Consider the following 12,102-nt stretch of genomic DNA (forward strand, 5'->3'; position numbering starts at 1 on the left):
AAAAGGTTTTGTTTTCATGTTCCTGGGCTATGACCTGTTGTTGCCAAAAGAGAGCTGGTCGGACTGACTTTCAAGTGATCAAACACTGCTGTGAGAAACATTCAAAATAAGTGAACGGAATGTTCACGTTGTTGTGTGTTGGGGAGGGGGGTATTAAAATGTTTTGTACGTCGCTATTAGAATGTTCTAGAACAGAAAGAACGAAGAATTGCCTAGTTCTGAAGGAACTGTAATTGGGCAATACCTCAATATTTAGCCAGTGTTTCAAAGAGAATCAAACTCAAACATTTAATTGATATTGTGAACCTATTTTTAGTCAATAGATGTGAAAATCTGTTGGGTAAATGTATTGTGAGTCATTTACAAGCGTAAATTATGGCTTTCTTTCCACAGAACCAAAATCCATATTCTTGGAAAATGTCCATAGTTCATAGGGGTATACAAGCCTAGAGTCTACCTTAACAGTTCAAAGTTTTTACCTTGATAGTTAAAAAAAAAAAAATGGAATGATTGTGATGTTTCCTTGAATGTACACATGAATTCCAGAGAATATCTGAGCGTGTCGATGACCTATATAGTCATCCAGTATTTTTGCTTACTTCTGCTCTTATGTTGTCTAGCATGTAATATGGTTATGAATTATTATGCATAACTAAGTCATCAAATGACTAGATCTCATATACACTACTGTTCAAAAGTTTGGGGTCACTTAGAAATGATTGTTCTTTGAAAGAAAAGCACATTTTTTGTCCATTAAAATAACATCAAATTGATGAGAAATACAGTGTAGATGTTAATGTTGTAAATGACTATTGTAGCTGGAAACGGCAGTTTTTTTTTATGGATATCTACATAGGTGTACAGAGGCACATTATCAGCAACCAATCACGCCTGTGTTCCAATGGCATGTTGTGTTAGCTAATCCAAGTTTATAACTTTAAAAGGCTAATTGATCATAAGAAAACCCTTTTGCAATTATGTTAGCACAGCTGAAAACTTGTTCTGATTAAAGATGCAATAAAACTGGCCTTCTTTAGACTAGTTGAGGATCTGGAGCATCAGCATTTGTGGGTTCGATTACAGGCTCAAAATGGCTAGCAACAAATAACTTTCTTCTGAAACTCGTCAGTCTATTCTTGTTCTGAGAAATGAAGGCTATTCCATGCGAGAAATTGCCAAGAAACTGAAGATCTCGTACAAAGCTGTGTACTACGCCCTTCACAGAACAACGCAAACTGTCTCTAACCAAAATAGAAAGAGTGGGAGGCTCCAGTGCACAACTGAGCAAGAGGACAAGTACATTAGTGTCTAGTTTGAGAAACAGACGCCTCACAAGTCCTCAACAGGCAGCTTCATTAAATAGTACCCGCAAAACACCAGTCTCAACGTCAACAGTGAAGAGGCAACTCCCAGATGCTGGCCTTCTAGACAGTGTTCCTCTGTCCAGTGTCTGTTCTTTTGCCCATCTTCATCTTTTCTTTTATTGGCGAGTCTGAGAAATTGCTTTTTCTTTGCAACTCTGCCTAGAAGACCAGCATCCCGGAGTCGCCTCTTCACTGTTGAAGCTGCCAGTTGAGGACTTGTGAGGCGTCTGTTTCTCAAACTAGACACTCTAATGTACTTGTCCTCTTGCTCAGTTGTGCACCGGGCCCTCCCACTCTTTCTATTCTGGTTAGAGACCGTTTGCGCTGTTCTGTGAAGGGAGTAGAACACAGCATTGTACGAGATCTTCAGTTTCTTGGCAATTTCTCGCATGGAATAGCCTTCATTTCTTAGAACAAGAATAGACTGACGCGTTTCAGAAGAAAGTTATTTGTTTCTAGCCATTTTGAGCCTGCAATCGAACCTAAAAATGCTGATGCTCCAGATACTCAATTAGTCTAAAGGCCAGTTTTATTGCTTCTTTAATCAGAACAACAGTTTTCAGCTGTGCTAACATAACTGCAAAAGGGTTTTCTTATGATCAATTAGCCTTTTAAAATAATACACTTGGATTAGCTAACACAACATGCCATTGGAACACAGGCGTGATGGTTGCTGATAATGGGCCTCTGTACACCTATGTAGATATTCCATAAAAAAAATTGCCGTTTCCAGCTACAATAGTCATTTACAACATTAACAATGTCTACACTGTGTTTCTGATCAATTGTAATTTATTTTAATGGACAAAAAATGCTTTCCTTTCAAAAACAAGGACATTTGTTTTGACCCCCGACTTTTGAACGGTAGTGTATGTAAGGATGATGCTTGCCGTTCTAATGTCGCAGGTATCAGGCCTGTTAGTCTTCATACTGACTTGAAACTCTGACGTAATGTTTGTTTCCTCACCACCACTCATCATTCATATAATAATTCACCAATTTTAAGAAAGATCTATTTATTGTTGTTACACATGCATATACTTCAAATATAAATCCCGATTCTGTGGAGTCACAATTTACAATTAATTTTGTATATGCTCTTCTGTATACATTTGGCACACATGACAACATTTATGTAGAATGTTCCTTACATGTTCAGTTTTCCCCCCCATTTCAGGCAAAGAAGAGGAAACGCGCAGAACGATTTGGAAATAATTGATTCAATTTGACAATTTTTTTTACTTTTTTTAAAATGTCATTGTATTTTTTAAACTTGTAACTCTTGTTCTACAGTGGTAAAATACCAACCTATGCTGTTTAGTAAGAACAAATATTTACAGTATGTAAAAGTTTGGAAATTAAAGATCTTTTCCAATTTCCCACAAGTGTCCTAATAACCCTTGAGTAAACTTGTCCTATACAGTGGATTTAAAAAGTCTGCACACCCCTGTTAAAATGCCAGGTTTTTGTGATTTAAAATAATGAGACAAAGATAAATCATGTCAGAACTTTTTCCACCTTTAATGTGACCTATAACGTGAACAATTCAATTGAAAAACAAACTGAAATCTTTGAGGGGGGAAAAATAAAAAATAAAAAACTCACAATAACCTGGTTTAAGGTTGTCTGCACACCCTTAAACTATTACTTTGTTGAAGCACCCTTTGATTTTATTACAGCACTCAGTCTTTTTGGGTAGGAGTCTATTAGCATGGCACATCTTGATGTGGCAATATTTACCCACTCTTCTTTGCAAAAGCGCTCCAAATCTGTCAGATTGCGAGGACATCTCCTGTGCACAGCCCTCTTCAGATCACCCCAGAGATGTTCAATTGGATTCAGGTCTGGGCTCTGGCTGGGCCATTCCAAAACATGAATCTTCTTCTGGTGAAGCCATGCTTTCGTGGATTTGGATGTGTGCTTTGGGTCGTTGTCGTGCTGAAAGGTGAACTTCATCTTCAGCTTTCTAACGGATGCCTGAAGGTTTTGTGCCAAAATTGCCTGGTATTTGGAACTGTTCATCATTTCCTCCACCCTGACTAAGGCCCCGGTTCCAGCTGAAAAAAAAAACAGCCCCAAAGCATGATGCTGCCACCACCATGCTTCACTGTGGGTATGGTGTTCTTTGGGTGATGTGCAGTGTTGTTTTTGCGCCAAACATACCTTTTGGAATTATGGCCAAAAAGTTCAACCTTGGTTTCATCAGACCATAACACATTTTCCCACGTGCTTTTGGGGAACTTGATGTTTGTGTTTGCAAACTTCAGCCGGGCTTGGATGTTTTTCATTGTAAGAAAAGGCTTCCATCTTGCCACCCTTCCCCATAGCCCATTCATATGAAGAATACGGGAGATTGTTGTCACATGTAGCACACAGCCAGTACTTACCAGAAATTCCTGCAGTTCCTTTAATGTTGCTGTAGGCCTCTTGGAAGCCTCCCTGACCAGTTTTCTTCTCGTCTTTTCATACATTTTGGAGGGACGTCCAGTTCTTGGTAATGTCTCTGTGGTGCCATATTTTCTCCACTTGACGATGACTATCTTCACTGTGTTCCATGGTATATGTAATGCTTTGGAAATTCTTTTGTACCCTTCTCCTGACTGATATCTTTCAACAATGAGATCCCTCTGATGCTTTGGAAGCTCTCTGCGGACCATGGCTTTTGCTCTGAGATGCAACTAAGAAAATGTCAGGAAAATCCTACTAGAACAGCTGAACTTTATTTGTGATTAATCAGAGTCACTTTAAATGATGGCAGGTGTGTAATGACTTCTATTTAACATGAGTTTGAATGTGATTGGTTAATTCTGAACACAGCCACATCCCCAGTTATGCAACCAGGTTATTGTAAGGTTTTTATTTTTCATTTTTCCCCCTCAGAGATTTCAGTTTGTTTTTCAATTGAATTGTTCACATTATAGGTCACATTAACAGTAGAAAAATGTCTGACATGATTTATCTTTGTCTCATTCTTTTACATCACAAAAACCTGGCATTTTAACAGGGGTGTGTAGACTTTGTATATCCACTGTAGCTGTTAGGGAATAAGTTAATGTAGATTCTGGATAGACTTTCCTATCAGGGCTTAATCCTTAAGAGTCGTTTGACGCATAATAAACAAATCCCTATCAAAATCCATCTGTTTTAAACTGGAGATATCAGAATTTTTGTTTGGGCTGCATTTCAATCCACATCTGCCTATGTCGGCCTTCAGCGTCTGCGGTGGAAAGTGGCAGATCTACAGCATGGTTTGTCAGACCAAGGAGACATCCCAAAAATCGGTCTTCTCGTGAAAATGTCTTAGGAACTCCACCAGGGGAAGGAATGTCCTGTTGTAGCACAATGTATACTCTCTGCTCTGGGGGAGAAGCGGCTGACGTGCCCTGGTAGGGATTTGGGTGTGACCCAGCCCCATTGGATAATGGCTAAGCAACCTTAGCTAAACCTGGCAATAGTCCCCTGCGAACCAGGTGGTAGGGTACCACTGCTCCTGGTTTGTGACATTTCTCACTCAATGGACATGGTGTAACAAGTGTGGAGGCACTAAGGTACTGTTCAGTTGGGAATTTTTATATCAAATATCCTCTTCAATAGTTTGCCAGTTTAGATTCCTGGTTGCACACTTAAGCTAACTTCATAACAAGAAATGCACAAATCATCTTAAATTAACTTAATTGTGCTACACAAATTGCAGACACTTTGGGATGATTTAGACATAGCATTTCAAACATGCTATATTGACTTGGCATTGTTTTTTGGACAGAAATGCTAGTTGGCATTTGGTGGCGGGAGCCAGGTAAACAAAACCAAAGCATGGATTGGTCACTGCTTGTCCAAAGACTACTTGCAGTATAAACAGTTCATAATTACACTGTTTAATAATATGTAATACGCTTTTGGGACTTATTAGACTTCCGACAAAATGTTCTTATTACATTTCACTGTATAATTTAAAATTTAACTCCTACTTTATTTTTTTATTTCATTTTTATTTAACCAGGTAGGACAGTTAAGAACAAGTTCTCATTTACAACTGTGACCTGGCCAAGATAAAGCAAAGCAGTGCGACAAAAACAACAACACAGAGTTACACATAAACAAACGTACAGTCAATAACGCAATAGAAAATAAAAATAGAAAAATCTACATACAGTGTGTGCAAATGCAGACGAGTAGGGAGGTAGGCAATAATAAGGCCATAGAGGCGAAATAATTACAATTTAGCATTAATACTGGAGTGATAGATGTGCTGATGATGATGTTCAAGTAGAGATACTGGGGTGCAAAAGAGCAAGAGGGTAAGTAATAATATGGGGATGAGGTAGTTGGGTGTGCTATTTACAGATTGGCTGCATACAGGCACAGTGATTGGTAAGCTGCTCTGACAGCTGATGCTTAAAGTTAGAGAGGGCGATGTAAGACTCCAGCTTCAGAGATTTTTGCAATTCGTTCCAGTCATTGGCAGCAGAGAACTGGAAGGAAAGGCGGCCAAAGGAAGTGTTGGCTTTGGGGATGACCGGTGCAATATACCTGCTGGAGCGCGTGTTACGGGTGGGTGTTGCTATGGTGACCAGTGAGCTGAGATAAGGCAGGGCTTTACCTAGCAAAGACTTATAGATGACCTGGAGCCAGTGGGTTTGGCGACGTATATGTAGTGAGGGCCAGCCAACGAGAGCATACAGGTCGCAATGGTGGGTAGGGTATGGAGCTTTGTTGACAAAACAGATTAAACTGTGATAGACAACATCCAGTTTTCTGAGTAGAGTGTTGGGGGCTATTTTGTAAATGACATCGCCGAAGTCAAGAATCGGTAGGATAGTCAGTTTTACAAGGATATGTTTGGCACCATGAGTGAAGGATGCTTTGTTGCGAAATAGGAAGCCGATTCTAGATTTAATTTTGGATTGGAGATGCTTAATGTGAGTCTGGAAGGAGAGTTTACAGTCTAACCAGACACCTAGGTAGTTGTCCACATATTCTAGGTCAGAACCGTCCAGAGTAGTGATGCTAGTCGGGCGGGAGGGTGCGGGCAGCAGTCTTTTGAAGAGCATGCACTTAGTTTTACTAGCATTTAAATGCAGTCGGAGGCCACGGAAGCAGGACTGTTGTATGGCATTGAAGGTCGTTTGGAGGTTTGTTAGCACAGTGTCCAAAGAAGGGCCAGATGTATACAGAATGGTGTCGTCTGAGTAGAGGTGGATCAGAGAATCACCAGCAGCAAGAGCGACATCATTCATATATACAGAGAAAAGAGTCGGCCCGAGAATTGAACCCTGTGGCACCCCCATAGAGAGTGCCAGAGGTTCGGACAACAGGCCCTCCGATTTGACACACTGAACTTTGTCTGAGAAGTAGTTGGTGAAGCAGGCGAGGCAGTCATTTGAGAAGCCAAGGCTATTGAGTCTGCCGATAAGAATGCGGTGATTGACAGAGTCGAAAGCCATGGCCAGGTTGATGAAGACAGCTGCACAGTACTGTCTTTTATCAATGGCGATTATGATATTGTTTAGGACCTTGAGCGTGGCTGAGGTGCACCCATAACCAGCTCGGAAACCAGATTGCATAGTGGAGAAGGTACGGTGGGATTCGAAATGGTCGGTGATCTGTTTATTAACTTGGCTTTCGAAGATTTTAGAAAGGCAGGGCAGGATGGATATAGGTCTATAACAGTTTGGGTCTAGAGTGTCTCCCCCTTTGAAGAGGAGGATGACCGCGGCAGCTTTCCAATCTTTGGGGATCTCAGACGATACGAAAGAAAAGTTGAATAGGCTAGTAATAGGGGTTGCAACAATTTCGGCGGATAATTGTAGAAAGAGAGGGTCCAGATTGTGTAGCCCAGCTGATTTATAGGGATCCAGATTTTGCAGCTCTTTCAGAACATCAGCTGTCTGGATTTTGGTGAAGGGGGGGCAAGTTGCTGCAGGGGGTGCTGAGATGTTGGCCAGGGTAGGGGTAGCCAGGTGGAAAGCATGGCCAACCGTAGAAAAATGCTTCTTGAAATTATCGATTATCATAGATTTATCGGTGGTGACAGTGTTTTTTATCCTTAGTGCAGTGGGCAGCTGGGAGGAGGTGCTCTTATTCTCCATGGACTTTACAGTGTTCCAAAGCTTTTTGGAATTAGTGCTAAAGGAAGCAAAAATCTGTTTGAAAAAGCTAGCCTTAGCTTTCCTAACTGACTGTGTATATTGGTTCCTGACTTCCATGAAAAGTTGCATATGGCGGGGGCTATTCGATGCTAATGCAGAACGCCACAGGATGTTTTTGTGCTGATCAAGGGCAGTCAAGTTTGGGGTGAACCAAGTGCTATATCTGTTTGAATGGGGCATGCTTATTTAAGATGGAGAGCAAAGCACTTTTGAAGAGCAACCAGGCATCCTCTACTGGCAGGATGAGGTCAATATCCTTCCATGATACCCGGGCCAGGTCGATTAGAAAGGCCTGCTCGCTGAAGTGTTTTAGGGAGCGTTTGACAGTGATGAGGGGTGGTCGTTTGACCACGGACCCATTATGCACGCAGGCAATGAGGCAGTGATCGCTGAGATCCTGGTTGAAGACAGCAGAGGTGTATTTAGAGGGCAAGTTGGTCAGGATGATATTTAACAGGGTGCCCATGGTTACGGATTTAGGGTTGTACCTGGTAGGTTCCTTGATAATTTGTGTAAGATTGAGGGCATCTAGCTTAGATTGTAGGATGGCCGAGGTGTTAAACATATCCCAGTTTAGGTCACCTAACAGTACGAACTCTGAAGATAGATGGGGGTCGATCAATTCACATATGGTGTCCATGGCACAGCTGGGGGCTGAAGGGGATCTATAACAAGCAGCAACGGTGAGAGACTTGTTTCTGGAAAGGTGGATTTTTAATAGTAGAAGCTGAAATTGTTTTGGCACAGACCTGGATAGTATGACAGAACTCTGCAGGCTATCTGCAGTAGATTGCAACTCCGCCCCCTTTTGGCAGTTCTATTTTTGTCGGAAAATGTTATAGTTAGGGATGGAAATTTCAGGATTTTTGGTGGCCTTCCTAAGCCAAGATTCAGACACGGCTAGGACATCCGGGTTGGCGGAGTGTGCTAAAGTAGTGAATAAAACAAACTTAGGGAGGAGGCTTCTAATGTTAACATGCATGAAACCAATGCTTTTACGGTTACAGAAGTCAACAAATGAGAGTGCCTGGGGAATGCGAGTGATGCTGGGGGCTGCAGGGACTACGGCTAAAAGCTAAAAGAGCTGGTCGTCTAGTGCGTTCGGAACAGAGAGTAAAAGGAGCAGATTTCTGGGCGCGGAAGAATAGATTCAAGGCATAATGTACAGACGATATGGTAGGATGTGAGTACAGTGGAGGAAGCCTAGGCATTGAGTGACGATGAGAAAGGTTTTTTTTCTCTAGAGGCACCATTTAAGCCAGGTCAGGTCACCGCATGTGTGGGGGGTGGAACAGGTATTTTATAGTTCAAATCAAATTTTATGTCACATGCCTAGTTAAATAAAGGTTAAATAAAATAAAATAAAAAATGCACTGAATACAACAGATGTAGACCTTACAGTGAAATGCTTACGTACAAGCCCTTAACCAGAAGGAGCCATTATTTGTAGCCATTATTGGTTTAAGAAAAATACGTGTTAAATTATTTACTGAAATTAACTGAAGTAAAACATTTAAAGAAAATGCTGAGCAGTAGTTGGCTGCTTTTCCTTCACTCTGCGGTCCAACTCATCGCAAACCATCTCAATTGGGTTGAGGGCGGGTGAATGTGGAGGCCAGGTCATCTGATGCAGCACTCCATCACTCTGCTTCTTGGTAAAATAGCCCTTACGCAGCCTGGAGGTGTGTTGGGTCATTTGTCCTGTTGAAAAACAAATGATACTAAGCGCAAACCAGATAGGATGGTGTATCGCTGCAGAATGCTGTGGTAACCATGTTGGTTAAGTGTGTCTTGAATAATTAATAAATCCTGACAGTGTCACCAGCAAAGCACCCCCACACCATCACACCTCCTCCTCCATGCTTCACGGTGGGAACCACACATGCAGAGATCATCCATTCACCTATTCTGCGGTTGGAACCACAAATCTCAAATTTGGACTCATCAGACCAAATGACAGATTTCCACCAGTCTAATGTCCATTGCTTATGTTTTTTGGCCCAAGCAAGTCTCTTCTTCTTATTGGTGTCCTTTAGTAGTGGTTTCTTTGCAGCAATTCGACCATAAAGGCCTGATTCACACAGTCTCCTCTGAACAGTTAATGTTGAGATGTATCTGTTACTTGAACTGTAAAGCATTTGTTTGGGCTGCAATTTCTGAGGCTGGTAACTAATGAACTTATCCTCTGCAGCGGCGATAACTCTGGGTCTTCCTTTCATGTGGCGGTTCTCATGAGAGCCAGTTTCATCATAGCGCTTGATGGTTTTTGCGACTGCACTTGAATAAACTTTCAAAGTTCTTTAAATGTTCCGCATTGACTGACCTTCATGTCTTAAAGTAATGGACTGTTGTTTCTCTTTGCTTATTTGAGTTGTTCTTGCCTTAATATGGACTTGGTATTTTACCAAATAGGGCTATCTTCTGTATACCACCCCTACCTTGTCAGAACAAAACTGATTGGCTCCAACGCATCATGGAAAGAAATTCCACAAATTAACTTTTAACAAGGCACACCTGTTAATTGAAATGCATTCCAGATGACTACCTCATGAAGCTGGTTGAGAGAATGCCAAGAGTGTGCAAAGCTGTCATCAAGGCAAAGGGTGGCTACTTTGAAGAATCTCAAATATAAAATATATTTTGATTTGTTTAACACTCTTTTGGTTACTACATGATTCCATATGTGTTATTTCATTTTTTGTCTTCACTATTATTCTACAATATAGAAAATAGTACAAAAATAAATAAAAGAACCATTGAATGAGTAGGCGTGTCCAAACTTTTGACTGGTACTGTACATATAGGTAGAGGTAAAGTGACTATGCATGGTAGAAGTTGTTAAGAAGCCTTTTGGACCTAGACATGGTGCTCCGGTACCGCTATGACTAGGGTGACTGGAGTCTTTGGCAATTTTTAGGGCCTTCCTCTGACACTGTCTTGGATGGCAGGGAGCTTAGCCCCAGTGATGTACTGGGCCATACACACTACCTTCTGTCGTGCCTTGCGGTCGGAGGCCGAGCTGTTGCCATACCAGGTGGTGATGCAACCTGTCTGGATGCTCGAGGGTGCAGCTGTAGAACTTTTTCAGGATCTGAGGACCCATGCCAAATCTTTTCAGTCTCCTGAGGGGGAATATATGTTGTCGTGCCCTCTTCACAACTGTCTTGTTGTGTTTGGACCATGATAGTTCATTGGTGATGTGGACACCAAGGAACTTGAATCTCTCAACCTGCTCCAGTACAGCCCTGTCGATGAGAATGGGGGTGTGCTCGGCCCTCCTTTTCCTGTAGTTCACGATCATATCCTTTGTAGCCATTATTGGTTTAATATTTTATGCAGTAAAGTATAGTGACAAATTTAGCTGTAATGTTTGTGGTACCAATGAAAATGACTAATGATAATAAGGGGTAGATGTGCAAGTTGGACATAAAGTGTTAGTGGCTAAACAATTGCCACTTTAACCAGTGCCTGTTACTTGTAGCTTACCTGAGGTGATCTGATTGTCCTTTAATTGCATTAATTCCCTGTGGCTCAGTTGGTAGAGCATGGTGTTTGCAACGCCAGCATGCTGTGTGCAACGCCAGGGTTGTGGGTTCGATTCCCACGGGGGGCCAGTACAAATTTTTTTTGCATGAAATGAGATGTATGCATTCACTACTGTAAGTCGCTCTGAATAAGAGCGTCTGCTAACTGACTAAAATGTAAATTGAGCGCTCTCCATCAAATTATCTTTGCACTGCTAGTTTGATGGTTTTTCATGGAACACATCACAGAAAACTGTGGCTTTTAGTGGTCCATCAGTGGAGGCTCCTCAGAGGAAGGGGAGAACCATCCTACTTGTTGAATATTAGAAGAAAAAAAAGTGAAACATTTAAGTTATTTTTTTAGATCAAACTATTCTAAATATTCACGTCACCAAATAACTGATTTAAAAACAGTTTTGCAGTGGTCTACAGTAGCCTCAACGCCACCTTCTAGGGTAGCCAGAGGACAGCTGTTTTCCATCCTCCTCTGGGCATATTGACTTCAATACAAAATCTTGGAGGCTCTTGGTTCTCACCACCTTCCATAGATTTACACAGGAATTATGATGACTTCCGGAAGACATCCTCCAACCTATCAGAGCTCTTACAGTATGAACTAACATTTTGTCCATATAATAAAATGATCAGAGAATGAATCTAGTACTGAAAGCATAAGCTACAGCTAGTAGCTAGCACTGCAGTACATAAAGTGTGGTGAGTAGACAACAGTTGGAACAGTTTTGAGAAGCAGCAGAGCGAGAGCTAGCTATATTTAATTTATATTTTTTTCTTCATTTACCTTTCACCTCCTTAGCTAAAGCAGCTAATTTAGCCTACTCCACAACCTGACTCAAGCAGAGATTAATGCTGTTTATGTTAGCTAGCTGGCTAAGGCTATCCAACACTGCAACTCTTTCAAGTCAAAGTAAGCTTTCGGTTTTATACATTTATTTGCACCGGGCCCGCCGGTGTAACTGCTAAACTGCTTGCTGTACACTGTACTTCGTGATTGTATACACGGATTGGATTGTGGGTTTACTAGTTTGTTGACTATAACGTTAACAT

At 41.4% G+C, this 12,102-nt stretch overlaps 1 protein-coding gene across 2 annotated transcripts in view; it reads left to right on the forward strand.

The window, feature by feature from the left end:
• Nucleotides 1-2,743, forward strand: part of LOC106583276 (SAP domain-containing ribonucleoprotein) — a 63,712-nt gene extending 60,969 nt beyond the window's left edge. For both annotated transcript variants that reach the window (XM_014167244.2, XM_014167245.2), the window contains exon 11: nucleotides 2,542-2,743. In XM_014167244.2, the coding sequence (XP_014022719.1) occupies nucleotides 2,542-2,583 (42 nt within the window). In that variant the 3' untranslated portion in view covers nucleotides 2,584-2,743. The remainder of the gene's footprint in view (nucleotides 1-2,541) is intronic.
• Nucleotides 2,744-12,102: the final 9,359 nt, after the last annotated feature.

Source organism: Salmo salar, chromosome 22 (genome assembly GCF_965601325.2).
Source record: "Salmo salar chromosome 22, fSalSal1, whole genome shotgun sequence".
NCBI lineage: Eukaryota > Metazoa > Chordata > Actinopteri > Salmoniformes > Salmonidae > Salmo > Salmo salar.